This window comes from Clupea harengus, chromosome 26 (assembly GCF_900700415.2).
Source record: "Clupea harengus chromosome 26, Ch_v2.0.2, whole genome shotgun sequence".
Lineage (NCBI taxonomy): Eukaryota > Metazoa > Chordata > Actinopteri > Clupeiformes > Clupeidae > Clupea > Clupea harengus.
In genome coordinates, this window is record NC_045177.1 from 7,452,018 (window position 1) to 7,469,174 (window position 17,157).

The window sequence follows — 17,157 nt, forward strand, 5'->3', positions numbered from 1 at the left end:
CATTAAATTAGCATGCATTTGATTTAAATTCTACAGGTTGCATTCAATTAAATTACATTCAATTAAAGTAGGCCTGTCCAATTATTTTTGTGTTTTTATGTTATCACTTATCATTTAATGTTAATTGTGGGACTTTGTTACAGTCTTCGGTTTCACTGAGTAAAAACTTTTACTGGTGCTATTTTACATACCTACAACATAGTTGCTGACGTTGTCCTGTGCCTATAACCTTGGGTGCGATGCGATCATTGACGCTCCCATTTACTGTTCGATTTGGGAGCCTACAGTAAAGCGCAGACTACAGTGCCTGTGGAATTCCTCATCGGTTGCTAGTCTGAGCTGAATTCTGAATCTCTTTTGTCCACACGGACGTTCCATAGACTGATGCAGGCTTCTGCGAAGAAAGAAACCTGAGTAGACTAGCCTTTACTGCCTGTCTCAAGCGTACAATACAGTTAATGTGTCCATAAAAATGGCTGCTGTATTTATTCGGCGTTATTAAGACACTGAGCAGCATACATCGCCACGACTTGGCTTATTGCTGGTAAGTCAGTTGCTGCACCAAAATAGCATTCCCAAGCTTTGATCAAATAACGCCGCCATATCCTTGCTGAATTTACATTTGGCGATTTCGGAATACCTCTCGTAATGCTGCTGTGCAAAGCAATATTCGCGATATCATTAATGATACTTTGGTCGTTAGGGTAGGATCCTAGTTCTCTTTTTTCTTATGCAGAAGCAGTCGTGTCGCGCCGAAGGGGGCGGTGGGAGGGTGCGCAAAGTGAGTTGATGGCTAGAATTGGCTGGCAATTATAACCGTCTTCTGTGATGATTGCCTAATTAATAGAACCCTGAAGCAGGTCAAGATATCTAAGTGACGTAGTTTGCTGGACATTTCTATGACTGCCTTTCACGGTATAACCTTCTTTGCTGGTTTATAAAATGGCCTCCCTCTCGAATGCGTTTTCCCAAATCTTGTGTCCCTCCTATCCAGTAGACAGTCGTTTTGTGGTCAAAGATGGGCCTTTTAAGAATTTGGATGCATGTCACTTCTCTGCACTATGTCCAGATTTTCATACACTACATAAGAGGCGTGAATGTACTTCTCCAGAATCGGCCATGTAATTAGCTTGTAATCCTCAAACATACCCAGAACAATCTGAAAACTTCAATTCATTTAGGCTACCAGAAGGGTTTGAATTAATGATTTTATAATAAATATAATTTGCCAGACTAAAGAAACCCAGGAAGTGGAGGCAATACAGTTCAAGAACTAAATACTGTCAGAGTCAGTTATTGTTATGGCTTAGATGGTTTGGAATAATACTTGACATAATTGGAGGATGTGGATATAATGTACCAGTATGCATAACACAAAACATTTCCTAGCAAATTATAAAAATTGTTAAAACTCTTCAGACACCACTTGATGAAGAGTTTTTGCCCTCCAGGGAAAGGGATGTCAACTCCGGATCCTCCAGAGGGAGGGGCCCCCAGACCTGGCCCTTCCCCTGGCTCCGCCCACAACATGATGGGTCGCAGCCCGGGCCCGCCCACCTCGTCAGCCCACACCATCCCTCCATCAGGACCACCAGGGTTTACCCAGGAGAACATGCATCAGTTACACAAAGTAAGACCTCCGTTTTTACTATGGAAAACCACTTTTTCACGCTGTTTAAAAGTCTGTTTTGCCTCCTCAAACTTGAGACTGGCCGTGCATGGTTTGAATTGTTTCTTAGCAGCCTGTGGAGGGCACGCTGGAGAAGAACATCGCTGAGGACCCTCGCTTCAGTCAGATGAAGGGGATGTCGATGAGACCTGGAGGCCACGGTGGCATGGGGCCGCCTCCAAGTCCCATGGACCAACACTCCCAAGGTCCACAGATGCATGGTGTATTTAAGTGAAACTGGATCAGTCTGCTAAAACTATCTGCTTCCTGTTCAGCTACTGTAGAAGAAATCTCAAGAAATCATGAGAAGCTCTCAAGCGTTTTATGGTTCTCCTCCATCTCTGCAGGTTATCCATCTCATTTGAGTGGCTCAGAGCACGGTTCCAGTCCAGTGTCTGGCAGTGGTCCTCCTTCAGGTCCTCTCCTGCCCTCCTCCTCCTCTGGGCCTGGTTCTGGGCCCATGGAGACCAGCGAGCCCCAGCCCATGAGCCAACCGACCCGCTCGGTGGTGTCGGTCGGGGGACCCAGCGGCGGTCCTGTTAACACGGACAGCACATGCGGGCCCACCCCGTTCAACCAGAACCAGCTGCACCAGCTGCGCGCTCAGATCATGGCCTACAAGATCCTGGCACGTGGGCAGCCTCTACCGGACCACCTGCAGATGGCGGTGCAGGGCAAACAGCCCATGCCAGGCATGCAGCAGCAGCCCATGCCCACCATCCCCCCGTGCACCGGTCCAGCCACGGGCCCTGGGCCCATGGGCGCCGGGTTCAGCAGAGGTCACGGTAGGTGGAGCTGTGGGAACCAAACACAGAGTACAAGAAAATGTTACTGCTCGTTTGAGACAGCAATACACATATTCTAGTGACCTGCTTCTCGGAGATATGTCAGTTTCTAATGTGCATCACAGTAAGTGAGTAGTGAGTCGCGTAGTGTAGCCATGTCACATCAGAAATTCAGTGTCACAAGTTTCCAATAATTGTTTTGAACTTGCAGTTGCTCTTACAAAACTATCTGAAACATTGTCTTTTTTTCTGACTTATCGGTGACATCACGAACAGTCAATCTGAAGGTAGAGTTCAATAGATAGTGTTGTGACTTGTCAATGATTTCTTTAAGGAATGGTGGGGCCCAACATGCCTATGGCTGGTCCTTCAGGGGGTCCCAACATGCAGGGACAGCCTCACGGAGGACCCCCCAAAAACTGGCCTGAGGGTAAGTCACAAAACGCACCTGAAATGGTCAGCCATCCAAGTATTGCAAGGTTTGAATACTAGTACATGGTTCATTTGGAAAGTTTTTTTATTTAAGTATTTTTTTTGTAAAAGGGTATTGTATATAGCTATAGAGTGTTTTTAAAGCTATTACATAATGCAGGCACGTTGAAGGCCATTGCTAACTACACTCTCCTGTGCTGCAGGACCCATGGGGAATGCTACCACCCCCTCCAACGCCTCCCAGAAGCTGATCCCCCCACAGCCCACGGGCAGACCCTCCCCCACACCCCCCTCGGTGCCCTCTGCGGCCTCCCCTGTCATGCCCCCCCAGAACCAGATGCCAGGGCAACCCGGCCAGCCCACATCCATGGTGTCCATGCACCAGAAGCAGATCCGCATCACGCCCATACAGAAGCCCTGCGGTCTGGACCCAGTGGATATCCTGCAGGAGAGAGAGTACAGGTAGTGTTGGACTACTGAACACGTGGCGGCCTCAACACACTCTAAGATTATAAAGACAACAGTTTATAGCCTTGTATTATTGGCTAATTATTAAGGGTATTATTATAGTGTAACATTTCTTTAGAATTAATGCTACCATTTAAATTCAAGTTCAATCAAAGTTTCCCGAAAGAGGTGCCTGTGATTGATAAATGATTGGGAGACAAACCTGTTGAACACTCTCTAAACTGACTTGTGGGTAATGCATCTCTGACCCCACATCCTAAGCGTGCCCTCTGACCCCACATGCCCTCTCTCTCCCTCTCAGGCTGGAGGCCCGCATCACACATCGTATCCAGGAACTGGAGAATCTCCCGGGTTCCCTGGCTGGAGACCTCCGCACCAAAGCCACCATAGAGCTCAAAGCCCTGCGGCTGCTTAACTTCCAGAGACAGGTACACGCCGCGCCTGACACTGGACACAGGAACTCCGCTGCAGAGGGTGTTACGCATCATCATTAACTATGGTTTTGCTTATTTTTGGATTTTATTTCATTGGGGAATGTTGTGTGTTTTTCAAAAGCATGTTCCCCTTCCCTTTAGAAAATGAAAACACGGTATCTGCTCCTCTTATCAATTTATTTGGTTGTAATAGCAAGTCTCTACACCATAGTTTTCATCCATCTCTGTCGCTCTCACTGTCTTTTTCTCTCTTTCTCTTTCTTTCTCTCTCTTTCTGTCTTTCTCTCCCACCCCTCAGCTGCGGCAGGAGGTGGTGGTGTGTATGCGGCGGGACACGGCCCTGGAGACGGCCCTGGACGCGCGGGCCTACAAGCGCAGCAAGCGGCAGTCCCTGCGTGAGGCTCGCATCACCGAGAAGCTGGAGAAGCAGCAGAAGATCGAGAGGGAGCGCAAGCGCCGCCAGAAACACCAGGTCAGCATGTCCACGCTTAGACCATGCATTAGATCATGCATTCGGAAACGCTTAGACCATGCTTTAGATCACGCTTAGGTGGGATGTTATTGATTAGACCTCTGCTAGAACTCGGCGTAGAACTCATAAAATATTGACTGTTCATTCAAGCTTGATATATTACCTCACACTGCCTTAGAGGCACTTTGTTTGCACAGCATCTAGACCTTTATCCATAGCCCCAGTTTTATAATACACACTGGGAATTAGAAGAGGATTCTCTCAGTTAGATATGGGTTTTTGGTCAATGAGGTGTGGAGGTGAACTTACAGACTTTATTACGTGGAGACTAGAGGATGGTGTTTTGGGACGTACATTTTGAACCTCCTGTCTCTCCGTACAGGAGTATTTGAACAGCATCCTCGCGCATGCTAAGGACTTCAAGGAGTACCACCGCTCCATCACAGGCAAGATCCAGAAGCTGACCAAAGCCGTGGCCACCTACCACGCCAACACTGAGCGCGAGCAGAAGAAGGAGAACGAGCGCATCGAGAAAGAGAGAATGAGGAGACTGATGGTGAGGACACACACACACACACACACGCGCACACGCGCACACACACACACACACACACACACACACACAGACACACACACACACACACGAATACACACGCACTCACACACACACGCACACACACACACACACACACACACACACAGACACACACACAGACACACACACACACACACACACACACACACAGACACACACACACACACACAAATACACACACACTCACACACACATGCACACACACTCACACACACACACGCGCACATACACACACTCATACACACACACACACACACACGCACTCTCATACACACACACACACACACACACACACACACACGCACATACACACACACACACACACACACGCACATACACACACACACACACACACACACACACACACACGCACATACACACACACACACACACACGCACATACACACACACACACACACTTATCCAGAAAATAAAAACATGAAATGCACACATAGACACACACCTTCACAACACAGTAGGTTTTAACAGACCACCTACAAACACACACATACACACACACACACACACACACACACACAAACACACACATACACACACACAGGAAATCCATTATCTGACCATCTGGCCATTATTACAGTCAAGCAAATAAATCAGGTCTGAGTTTTCACAAGAGAGTGAAGACATAACTTCACTGGGTGTGCTTCCCCCAGGCTGAGGATGAGGAAGGCTACCGTAAGCTCATCGACCAGAAGAAGGACAAGCGCCTGGCCTACCTGCTGCAGCAGACGGACGAGTACGTGGCCAACCTCACCGACCTGGTGCGCGCCCACAAGGCCGTGCAAGCCCTCAAGGGGAAGAAGAAGAAGAAGAAGAAAAAGAAGACGACGACGACGGTAACTAAAGACCTACCTCAGACAGACAGACAGTCTCGGAAATGTTCAACTAATTAAACGGACGGCATACCTTGTCACTCCAACTCCGGATAGGAATCTGTAGCATTTACTGTCATATCGTTGACCTGCCTGTGTCGTCTACTTTGCGCTTCTTTGCGTTCTTAACTATGCTTTTAACTATGTTTATTATAGGTTGTTTTAACTATGTTTTTTTTAACTATGTTTTTACTGTAGCACTCTGAGATTCAGATGAATATAGAGTGCGCTTTAAATTAAATGAATTATTATTATTATTATTATTATTGTCAACTCTGCGCAGTGGGCCAGACTAGCGAAGAATGGTTGGCAATATAGATGCTGTTTGAGACGTTGGGTAAGATGGTTTCTGTTTCCCCTGACAGAAGGTGGAGACTGCAGAAGGTCAGGCAGGAGGAGTGGGGCCTGATGGAGAGGTGCGTGTGGACACAGACACCTAAATAGCAGTCATTGGCTGGGCCGATACGCCAGCCAATCAGCACTAGAGAGACCTAAGCAACAGCCCGCCCCTTCTTTATGGCTTGGTTTGCTTCTTTCAAAATGGCTTTGCTGTATTTGATCGAAACACACAGATTAATTGAAGAAAGAACAAACTGCTTTAATTTTCTGAAGTAATTGATAAAATCGGCAAAAAAATAAGTCAGGTTTGGCTGCAAAAGGAATGTTATTTGCTGGTGTCCCAGACTCTAGTGGACGCACTCAAAGGTTCCCATGGTTCCTTGTCCCTCTGCACTCTGTCCTTTCCAGGCGCTGGATGAGACCAGTCAGATGAGTGACCTGCCGGTGAAGGTCATCCACGTGGACAGCGGGAAGGTCCTGACCGGGGGGGAGGCACCCAAGGCAGGGCAGCTGGAGACCTGGCTGGAGATGAACCCAGGGTGAGTCCTCTTGTGAACCCAGGGTGAGTCCTCTAGTAGTGAACCCAGGGTGAGTCCTCTAGTAGTGAACCCAGGGTGAGTCCTCTAGTAGTGAACCCAGGGTGAGTCCTCTAGTAGTGAACCCAGGGTGAGTCCTCTAGTAGTGAACCCAGGGTGAGTCCTCTAGTGAACCCAGGGTGAGTCCTCTGTGAAGAGAGCTTTGATCCCAGGGTAAATACTATAGTGAACCCAGGGTGAGCTCTCTGGGAAGAGAGAGATGAACCCAGGGTGAGTCCTCTGTGAAGAGAGCTTTGATCCCAGGGTAAATACTATAGTGAACCCAGGGTGAGTTCTCTGGGAAGAGAGCTGTGAACCCAGGGTGAGTCCTCTGTGAACCCAGGGTGAGTCCTCTGTGAAGAGAGCTGGGATTAAGCGGATTTAGCAGAGGGATTAAGACAGACAAGAAGATTGCAGGTTTATGAGCTGCCACTAATCTCTGAATCTCATCACACCTGTATGTTCCTCCATGATCTCTCTCTCTCTCTAACACGCTCTCTGTCTCTCTCTCCTTCTCTCTCTCTCTCTCTCTCTCTCTCTCTGTCTCTCTCTCTCTCTTTCTCAGCTATGAAGTGGCACCCAGGTCCGACAGCGAGGACTCTGGCTCTGAGGGAGAGGAGGTATGAGATTCTGTCCCTCAGTTCAGCTCCTGTGTAAAATGTCTGAGGTAAAGGTGTTCTGTTGCTAGTGAATGTCCCACACGGGGCCTTGGCTAGTGTACTATACAGGCCTATGTGGCTCAGCTCAGGGCCTATGTTATGGCTGGTCATAAGTTTGAATAGTTTGAATTTCATTTGAATTTCAACAGTCCTGTGTTTTTCCAGGTGATAGGACACTGACTACTAATGGTCCATCTAGTGGCTAACTGCTTAGTAATCAGGGGGATTTGAATCTCTTTATTTTAGTGCTGTACTCAGTAGTGCAGTGCACTGAGTTTTGTTTTCAATAGTAGTAAATGCTTCAGAAGCTGAAGAGGAGAGGGTATCAATGACTAGCTTGCAATGTGCACGATGACTGTGACAGAATTACTGCTCACATTCAACCTGATTAAGTTGGAAAGGTGTGAGATTTATGTTTGTAATGTGTGTGTGTGTGTGTGTGTGTGTGTGTGTGTGTGTGTGTGTGTGTGTGTGTGTGTGTGTGTGTGTGTGTGTGTGACACTTCAGAGGTTACTCTGGTTATTTGTGTGTGTGTGAGACACTGCAGAGGTTACTCTGGTCATTTGTGTGTGTGTGTGTGTGTGTGTGTGTGTGACACTGCAGAGGTTACTCTGGTCATTTGTGTGTGTGTGTGTGTGTGTGTGTGTGTGTGTGTGTGTGTGTGTGTGTGTGTGTGACACTGCAGAGGTTACTCTGGTCATTTGTGTGTGTGTGTGTGTGTGTGTGTGTGTGTGTGTGTGTGTGTGTGTGTGTGTGTGTGTGTGTGTGTGTGACACTGCAGAGGTTACTCTGGTCGTGTGTGTGTGTGTGTGTGTGTGTGTGTGTGTGTGTGTGTGTGACACTGCAGAGGTTACTCTAGTCATGTGTGTGTGTGACACTGGTCATTTGTGTCACAGGAGGAAGAGGATGAGCAGCCCCAGTCCTCTCAGGCTGCTGCGGACGACAAGAAGAAGATCACCGACCCCGATGACGAAGTGGACGCCCGAGACATCATCGAGTAAGAGACACGGGGTCCCTGCACACATACACAGGGTGTCTTTGCAAACACTAATAAGGCTAGTGGTATAGGTTTTTGGGCAGGTCCATGGAGACCAAACTAGTCTTTGTTCAGTCATGAATATAGAGGAACCGGCATCATGAACACCCACAGCTAGAGGCAGCTGGAGGCAGTGTGTCCCTTATTTGTGTGTGTCTCTCTCTGTGTGTGTGTGTGTGTGTGTGTGTGTGTGTGTGTGTGCGTGTGTGTGCGTGTGTGTGTGTGCGTGTGTGTGCGTGTGTGTGTGTGTGTGTGTGTGTGTGTGTGTGCGTGTGTATCTTGTGCTGCAGTAATGCTAAGCAGGATGTAGACGATGAGTACAGCAGTGCAGCCTTCGAACGCGGCCTGCAGTCCTACTACGCCGTGGCCCACGCCGTCACAGAGAAGGTGGACAAGCAGTCCTCCCTGCTGGTCAACGGCCAGCTCAAGCATTACCAGGTGACACACCTCCGGCTCACTCACTCTCAGGCCAGTCGTGGTCTACTGCCACCGTGATCAGAAATGGTTCCCCTTTCATGACTTGCATTTCCTTTCCGCTGTAATAACTTGCATTTCCTAGTTTGCTGTCAGTATTTTTAATAGTCTTTTGCATGTCACAGTAACTTCCTGTATATTGGTTCTACTTCTACCAGAAGAGAAAATGCAGCTTTAGTCTTTTTTGCAGTTCATGAAATGGTTGACCGCTGTGTTGTAGGCATTTTCTATGCTGTGAAAAAAAAAGTTTTTGCTTAGTGTACAATCAGTTTTGTTCACGCGTTAAACTGATTTGACGGTTTTAAAAGAATCACTATCACTCACCGACTCAGACACTAGGTGACAGGAGCCCGTCATGTCACGACCTTTACAGGGCTGAGATTAGAGCCTCAAACATAGAATACAGGAAATGCACAGCTACTCTTGAGGGGTCAGCCTAGCATGCTACACAAAACCTGACATATAAAAATAAAGGTTGCACACTCTGCTCCCATTCCAACCCTTAATAGCCAACCTTTTAGATTAGTGTATCTTACAAATGTTCCTTTTTAAATGAACTACTACTTTTGTATTTCAGTAAGCACCTTGTGTGTGTACCTGGCCAGCCACATAGACTGCTTTGATAGTAGTGACAGTAAGTGACCATGAGTTGGGAGATGATGAGCTTCTTCCTCCTCCTGTTTAGATCCAGGGTCTGGAGTGGTTGGTGTCCCTCTACAACAACAACCTGAACGGCATCCTGGCTGACGAGATGGGCCTGGGGAAGACCATCCAGACCATCGCCCTCATCACCCACCTAATGGAGTACAAGCGCCTCAATGGGCCCTTCCTCATCATCGTGCCCCTCTCGTGAGTAGCCCTTCCTCATCATCGTGCCCCTCTCGTGAGTAACCCTTCCTCATCCTCGTGCCCCTCTCGTGAGTAGCCCTTCCTCATCATCGTGCCCCTCTCGTGAGTAGCCCTTCCTCATCATCGTGCCCCTCTCGTGAGTAGCCCTTCCTCATCCTCGTGCCCCTCTCGTGAGTAACCCTTCCTCATCATCGTGCCCCTCTCGTGAGTAGCCCTTCCTCATCATCGTGCCCCTCTCGTGAGTAACCCTTCCTCATCCTCGTGCCCCTCTCGTGAGTAGCCCTTCCTCATCATCGTGCCCCTCTCGTGAGTAACCCTTCCTCATCCTCGTGCCCCTCTCGTGAGTAGCCCTTCCTCATCATCGTGCCCCTCTCGTGAGTAGCCCTTCCTCATCCTCGTGCCCCTCTCGTGAGTAACCCTTCCTCATCCTCGTGCCCCTCTCGTGAGTAACCCTTCCTCATCATCGTGCCCCTCTCGTGAGTAACCCTTCCTCATCCTCGTGCCCCTCTCGTGAGTAACCCTTCCTCATCCTCGTGCCCCTCTCGTGAGTAACCCTTCCTCATCCTCGTGCCCCTCTCGTGAGTAGCCCAACCCACTCAAGTACCCTCCTCTCCTCCCAGTTTCGGAGTATGAATGAGTTGCTTCTACAATCACATTTACATTTAGTCATTTAGCAGACGCTTTTGTCCAAAGCAACGTACAAGGGAGAGGACAGTCAAGCTACGTGCAATAGAGACCTAGTGTAACAATAAATACTACATAAGAAATAGAATAGAAGTGCAGGAATGTAACTGTTAAGTACTAACTAACTCTTCCCTAAAGGGACTCATGGGCTATAGTTGACCGTGTGGGACATTCTGGTCCTACGCATCATGTTTGACAGACACGCTCACTGCACTTCCCACTAACTCCCACAGGGGGGCAGTGCATGCGTTGTTTTGAAGAGTGTTTCTGTTTTGTGTGGCAGGACGCTCTCCAACTGGGTGTATGAATTTGACAAGTGGGCCCCGTCTGTGGTGAAAGTGTCCTACAAGGTGAGCAACAGTGCAACGATCTGAGCTTTCTTTAAAAGAGCAAAAAGGCAATTTTTTTTAAGAATGCAAGCTCAGTAAATAGGGAGTTTTCCAAATGAACTGCATGTCAGAACCTTTTAATGTAGTCTTGTGTTAATCTTACCCTGGAGCTGGAAGTAAACATGAACTGCCTTTAAGTAATTTTAGGCTAAATCTACTAGGGGTGGGAATCTCTTGGCACCTCACGATTCGATTCGATTCCGATTCAGAGGTCAACGATTCGATTCTAAACCGATTCTCGATTCTAAACCGATTATCGATTCTAAACCGATTATCGATTATCAATTCTAAACCGATAAAACGATTATCGATGCATCTCGATTTTTAAAACATTTGAGTTTGCTACTCAGAGTCTCAAATCACGTCCTACTTTGTGTTTGATAATTAAAGAAAATCAACAGATCTATCTATTTTTTTATTAGAGAAAAAGTGTGTCCTTGTCACAATTATGACTTTCTATGAACAATGCAATAATCGATGCAGCTTGCATTTCAACACAAAATGAATGTGTAAAAAAAAAAAAAAAAAAAATATTTTTTTTTTTTTACTATTTTTTTATTTTATTAAAAAATCGATAATGAACTTTTCTGAATCGAGACAGAATCGTTCTAGAGAGAATCGAGAGAAATCGAAAAATCGATTTTTTCCCCCACCCCTAAAATCTACATATATGTACTTTGTTGGTCTCTGGGGTTAGTAAAGCAAATTTTTCCGGTTTCGATCTTTCTCTTTCAGGGATCTCGTGCCGCGCGAAAAGCATTCGTCCCTCAGCTGCGCACTGGCAAGTTCAATGTACTCTTGACAACCTATGAGTACATTATCAAGGACAAGCAAATCCTGGCCAAGGTATGGAACGTACACCAGTCACATACACACACCCTCACACACACACACACCACTCTACTCAGTCATACAGAACTTACACCAGTCACATACACACACCCTCACACACACACACACCACTGTACTCAGGCATACAGAACTTACACCAGTCACATACACACACCCTCACACACACACACCCTCACACACACACACACCACTGTACTCAGTCATACAGAACTTACACTGTGCCGAGTAACGAGTTTTGGACCAAGTCTGCTCAGGTCTGGCCATAAAGATCCCATTTGTCCTGTATTCAGTTCAGTTCTGCTACAGCAAAACATTCCCTTTAGTTTTACTCCCCTCACTTCACCAGCACTGCCTTCATCATCAAAGCTTTCCCATCATTCATCACTCTCTCCAGCCTTTGCTCCAAACCCCCCCAAGGTCCTAAAGTCCCCTCTATTGCATGTCAGTGCTCTTCCGTAGGTGCGTTGGGATATAGTTGAGCGGCGCGCGCGCGGTCCTCTGTCCCCCCCTTGCATCTGCTACGCATTCATGTATTCATTTGCGCTTTGGCTACTGACACTGAGCAGGTAGGTGCACACATATGTGTGTGAGAGAGAGTGTGTGTGTGTGTGTGTGTGTGTGTGTGTGTGTGTGTGTGTGTGTGTGTGTGTGTGTGTGTGTGTGTGTGTGTGTGTGACACATACCCGGCCTCATGGGGACCTCAGACTCTTGCAGTCAAGGACTACATGGAGCCTCCTTCCCTTTCAGTTTGTTTTGTTTGTTATTTTGCATTTTTTTGTCATTCAAATATGTAAAAATGCTCTGTGCCAACAATGGCACCTGATGTCGTCCTGTATGTGAGAGTGTGAATTTGTGCATGTATCTGTGTGTGTCTGTGTGTGTCTGTGTGCGCATGAGTGTGTCTGTGGGTGTGTGTGTGTGTGTGTGTGTGTGTGTGTGTGTGTGTGTGTGTGATCGCGTGTGTACACGGACACAGATCCGCTGGAAGTACATGATCGTGGACGAGGGCCACCGCATGAAGAACCACCACTGCAAGCTGACGCAGGTGCTGAACACACACTACCTGGCGCCGCGGCGCGTCCTCCTCACCGGCACGCCGCTGCAGAACAAGCTGCCCGAGCTCTGGGCCCTGCTCAACTTCCTGCTGCCCACCATCTTCAAGAGCTGCATCACCTTCGAGCAGTGGTTCAACGCGCCCTTCGCCATGACCGGAGAGAAGGTCTGACACCGCCACCACTGTGAGGCTGTGTGACACAGATGCTGTGGTTTTGCATGGATGTGCTGGATGTGCTGGATGGCTGGCTGGCATGAGGATAAGTGGAGTGATGGGTGTGTGATGGATGACTTAGGTGGATGGAAGGGTGGAGCGGATGGAGTCTGGAGTGGAGAGAGTGAAGCCTGAGGTAAAACCAGTGGATGATGGACGGAGATGATCTCTCAGGGTGACGGATGAGTTCTTTAAAGTGAGTGAATGAGGTGAAAGGACGTACGGCTTTCATGCGTAGGGGGGGAAGAGCTCACGCTCGGGGGCGACATCACTTCCTCCTCTTCCTACGCGACACAGGTGGACCTGAACGAAGAGGAGACCATTCTCATCATCCGTCGTCTGCACAAGGTGCTCCGCCCCTTCCTGCTTAGGAGGTTGAAGAAGGAAGTGGAGGCTCAGCTTCCTGAGAAGGTACAGAGAGCTCTGTGAACTAGTGATGCACCAGCATAGATTATTTTTAGTATTTATAGGCCAGTATTGGTATCTGATTATTTTAAAAAGCAACGGACCGATATATCCAGCACCAATACTGACTTATTGCTTGTTCTTACACAACTTTTCTGCTTACTTTTTTAAAGGTTTACAAATTTGGTTTGTTTTGTTGTTTTTTTACAACTGGCAATTATGGCCAGTGTGCAAATATTTTAAACCAATTATTGGCCAATACTTATTCATGCATAGACGATGGCTAGTCTTTGGATCTGACCTCCTCCACTTCCTGTTGACCAAGGCCTCTCCCCTGTGGCATCCCTAGGTGGAGTACGTGATCAAGTGTGACATGTCAGCCCTGCAGAGGGTGCTGTACCGCCACATGCAGGCCAAAGGAGTCCTGCTGACAGATGGGTCAGAGAAGGACAAGAAGGTGAGGCCGACAGAAGTGCTAGCATCCCCTGGTTGATGTAGTTAGTCTCTGTGTGTGTGTGTGTGTGTGTGTGTGTGTGTGTGTGTGCGTGTGTGTGTGGCGAATGTAACCAAGTTATGAGCCTCTACCACATAAAGAACCACCGCTGCAAACTGACACAAGTCCTGCTACCACCTGCTATGTGGTGTGTGTGTGTGTGTGATATATAGTAACCTAGTTATGAGACTCTATGGTCTCCACATTCGCTTTCTGTTTCAGATATTGTGAGCCTGAGGAGCTATTGAGTGCCATAAATCTGAAATGATTCAATTCTGTTACAGGGCAAAGGAGGGACCAAGGCTCTGATGAACACCATCGTGCAGCTGAGGAAGATCTGCAATCACCCCTACATGTTCCAGCAGATCGAGGTGCGGTGTCGCACCCTCTGTGAAGGGGTTTTCATCACTAAATCTGGGCTCAGTCCCAATGCATACACGGGGGATCAGTACAGAATATGTGGATGTTTACCATAACGTAGAGCCTATAAGCTTGCGCCTATAACACTTCCTGTTATGATAACATGATGTTGGATGTCTCCCCTTTTCCCAGGAATCCTTCTCTGAGCATCTGGGTTTCTCTGGAGGCTTTGTTCAAGGGTGAGTGTGTTTTGATATTCACCAGAAACTACAGTTCCCACAATACCTAGGCAAATATAAAAAAGTTAAAAAAAAATTTAAAGTAAACAAATACTGTTGTGCTCTGACCTCCCTGTCCAGCCCTGACCTGTATCGCGCCTCGGGGAAGTTTGAGCTGCTGGACCGCATCCTGCCCAAGTTACTGGTCACCAACCACAAGGTGCTGCTCTTCTGCCAGATGACCTCCCTCATGAACATCATGGAGGACTACTTTGCCTATCGCAGTTTCAAGTATCTGCGTCTGGATGGTGAGGGAAGGGGATCCATTGGTTTCTCTTTCTCTTGCTCTTTCTGTCTTTCTGTATTCTTTCCTCTCCTTCTCTCTCATCTTCCTGTTTCTACCTCTTGGACCTTTTACGCCTCTTTTTAATGTCTATATAATATAATAATATCTCCCCTCATTATTAGTGATAATACATTCCATGCAACCTCATTTCTCTTCCTCTCCCTCCACAAACGAGCTTTCAAAGCCATATTGACCTCCATGTGTGCTGATCACCGACTGCTCTGTCTGTAGGCACCACTAAGGCTGAAGACCGTGGCATGCTGCTGAAGACCTTCAACGACCCAGCCTCCGACTACTTCGTCTTCCTGCTCAGCACCAGGGCCGGGGGGCTGGGCCTCAACCTGCAGTCGGCCGACACCGTGGTCATCTTCGACAGCGACTGGAACCCACACCAGGTACCGAACCACCAGCTCTACCAGCCATCGCTAATCTCAGTCAACATGAAACTCCACTCACAACTACCATCTGGTCTTTTGACTGGGACTTATCAGACTGTTTTTTTTTTAAATATTGACCGTTTTTATTTCCAGAATTTCTGTTTCAAGTAGAGATGTACCATATAATCCTATAATACAATCCATTTGATTTAACTTACCATTTACATTTTTTGTATTAGTTCAGTCTGTCAATTGTGTAGTGCTATTCTATGTAATGCACCTAGATTTAGATTGTTACCTCACTAATCCCGGTTCTCCTCTCCATCCCCGTAATCCCCCCCCCCCGCGTCTCCAGGACCTGCAGGCCCAGGACCGGGCCCACCGCATCGGGCAGCAGAACGAGGTGCGCGTGCTTCGCCTCTGCACCGTCAACAGTGTGGAGGAGAAGATCCTGGCCGCCGCCAAGTACAAGCTGAACGTGGACCAGAAGGTGATCGAGGCCGGCATGTTCGACCAGAAGTCCTCCAGCCACGAGCGGCGGGCCTTCCTGCAGGCCATCCTGGAGCACGAGGAGCAGGACGAGGTCTGCCATTAGTATATTTATACGCACCTTCCTACTTCCTGTTTCTGTTTTCACCCTTTAGACCTGTTGTTCTCCCTCTCTTTTCTCAGCTTCTCTGTCATACCAAGATTTCAATTCAATTCAATTCCAATTTTATTTATATTGCGCCAAAACAATAACATTGTCTCAAGGCTTTTTACAGAGCCTGAACCCCCTTTAAGCAAGCACAATGGTGACAGGGGCAAGAAAAAACCCCCCTGTTAAATCAGGAGGAAACCTTAAGCAGAGCCACGGCACTAAAGGGGGGGGCCCATCTGCTTAAGGGCTGGCCGGGTAGAGATAGAAAAAAGGGGGGTGGGGGGGCAATCAGGAACATAGCAGAAGAAATCATAAATGTATCATGATGAGCATGCTAGCATACATGAGGTAAATGTACACAGCATACATGTGGTGAATTTACAGAATACATACAAACATAATGTGGTATATGATGCATACAAAATTGGTAGTGGATAATGTGGGGAGAGAGCATTCAAGTATTGTAGAACAGCTTACTGGGTATACATGTGCTTGTAAGGTTAATATTACAAGAGTAAGTAGAGTAATGGAACAGAAAAATGTTGATGGTGGCGATTATTTACATTGCAGGAAAATGCTAGCACAGAGTATGGGGTAGAATTAGTGTATGACAGTGTGGTAGGGGTGGGTGGGTGTAGGCCGAGGGTTTCTACAGGTAGATCGGGTGGAGAGACTACAGCAGCATCCCACAGCGAAGTTAGTCTAGACTAGGAAGGGAAGACAAAGAGAGAGTTCGGTAGAGTTCGGCTGCCAATACGAGTAATGGATATGGTGATGAGGAACAATGTTTCCACATCCATCAGCGAACAAAAGTCACGCTATATGAGAGAAAATATTTGGTTAGTAGACATCAATTTGATAAACAGATAAGGAGATCAATTTAGGTAAGCAAATAAAAGTAGGTAATATGGCCGCTTTATCAATATCAGTATTAGCAATATAATATAGAAGGAGAGGGAGAGAGAGAGGCTGCCTGGCAAGGTATATGGCAATTTTATTTCTGTTTAGTTTTGATGAGTTGTGATTGGCTGACATGGTGCATGTGGATTTTAGTTAGGATAGCAAGGGTGGCAGGATACACAACAGTGCCCAACTGGCTGGCGGAAAAAAAACTTTGAAATCAATTCTACTTTTGACAGGGAGCCAGTGCAGAGAGGCAAGTACAGGTGAGATATGATCATTTCTCTTTGAAGAATGTTTTGTTTGAGTCTGATGGTAGAACTGCTAACTGATGTACTAATGAGGGACTTACTCTCTTTGACGTTGTTTTTGGCATGTTTCAAACACTTGATACTGAGGGTGTGAATCTGTATCTCCCCTCCTTCATCACCAGGAGGAAGATGAAGTTCCCGATGATGAGACCCTCAACCAGATGATCGCCCGAAGTGAAGAGGAGTTTGACCACTTCATGGTTATTGTCAAAACTCTCTCACACACACACACACACAC

The 17,157-nt window shown here is 47.3% G+C and overlaps 1 protein-coding gene across 4 annotated transcripts in view; it reads left to right on the top strand.

The window, feature by feature from the left end:
- The first annotated feature begins 351 nt into the window (after window positions 1–351).
- Window positions 352–17,157, top strand: part of LOC105910172 (transcription activator BRG1) — a 22,328-nt gene continuing 5,522 nt past the window's right edge. The window contains exons 1-28 of one of the 4 annotated variants that reach the window (XM_031563811.1): window positions 352–544; window positions 1,452–1,630; window positions 1,740–1,875; window positions 2,017–2,454; window positions 2,789–2,884; window positions 3,090–3,348; window positions 3,656–3,782; window positions 4,087–4,260; window positions 4,643–4,816; window positions 5,527–5,709; window positions 6,111–6,161; window positions 6,493–6,623; window positions 7,225–7,279; window positions 8,215–8,315; window positions 8,645–8,792; window positions 9,514–9,677; window positions 10,645–10,711; window positions 11,486–11,596; window positions 12,579–12,821; window positions 13,167–13,280; window positions 13,624–13,731; window positions 14,052–14,138; window positions 14,320–14,366; window positions 14,487–14,653; window positions 14,923–15,086; window positions 15,424–15,651; window positions 16,848–16,874; window positions 17,042–17,119. In XM_031563811.1, coding sequence (XP_031419671.1) covers window positions 1,460–1,630; window positions 1,740–1,875; window positions 2,017–2,454; window positions 2,789–2,884; window positions 3,090–3,348; window positions 3,656–3,782; window positions 4,087–4,260; window positions 4,643–4,816; window positions 5,527–5,709; window positions 6,111–6,161; window positions 6,493–6,623; window positions 7,225–7,279; window positions 8,215–8,315; window positions 8,645–8,792; window positions 9,514–9,677; window positions 10,645–10,711; window positions 11,486–11,596; window positions 12,579–12,821; window positions 13,167–13,280; window positions 13,624–13,731; window positions 14,052–14,138; window positions 14,320–14,366; window positions 14,487–14,653; window positions 14,923–15,086; window positions 15,424–15,651; window positions 16,848–16,874; window positions 17,042–17,119 — 3,849 coding nt within the window. In that variant the 5' untranslated portion in view covers window positions 352–544; window positions 1,452–1,459. The remainder of the gene's footprint in view (window positions 545–1,451; window positions 1,631–1,739; window positions 1,876–2,016; window positions 2,455–2,788; window positions 2,885–3,089; window positions 3,349–3,655; window positions 3,783–4,086; window positions 4,261–4,642; window positions 4,817–5,526; window positions 5,710–6,110; window positions 6,162–6,492; window positions 6,624–7,224; window positions 7,280–8,214; window positions 8,316–8,644; window positions 8,793–9,513; window positions 9,678–10,644; window positions 10,712–11,485; window positions 11,597–12,578; window positions 12,822–13,166; window positions 13,281–13,623; window positions 13,732–14,051; window positions 14,139–14,319; window positions 14,367–14,486; window positions 14,654–14,922; window positions 15,087–15,423; window positions 15,652–16,847; window positions 16,875–17,041; window positions 17,120–17,157) is intronic. The other 3 variants (XM_031563812.1, XM_031563813.1, XM_031563814.1) reach the window with 3 other exon arrangements.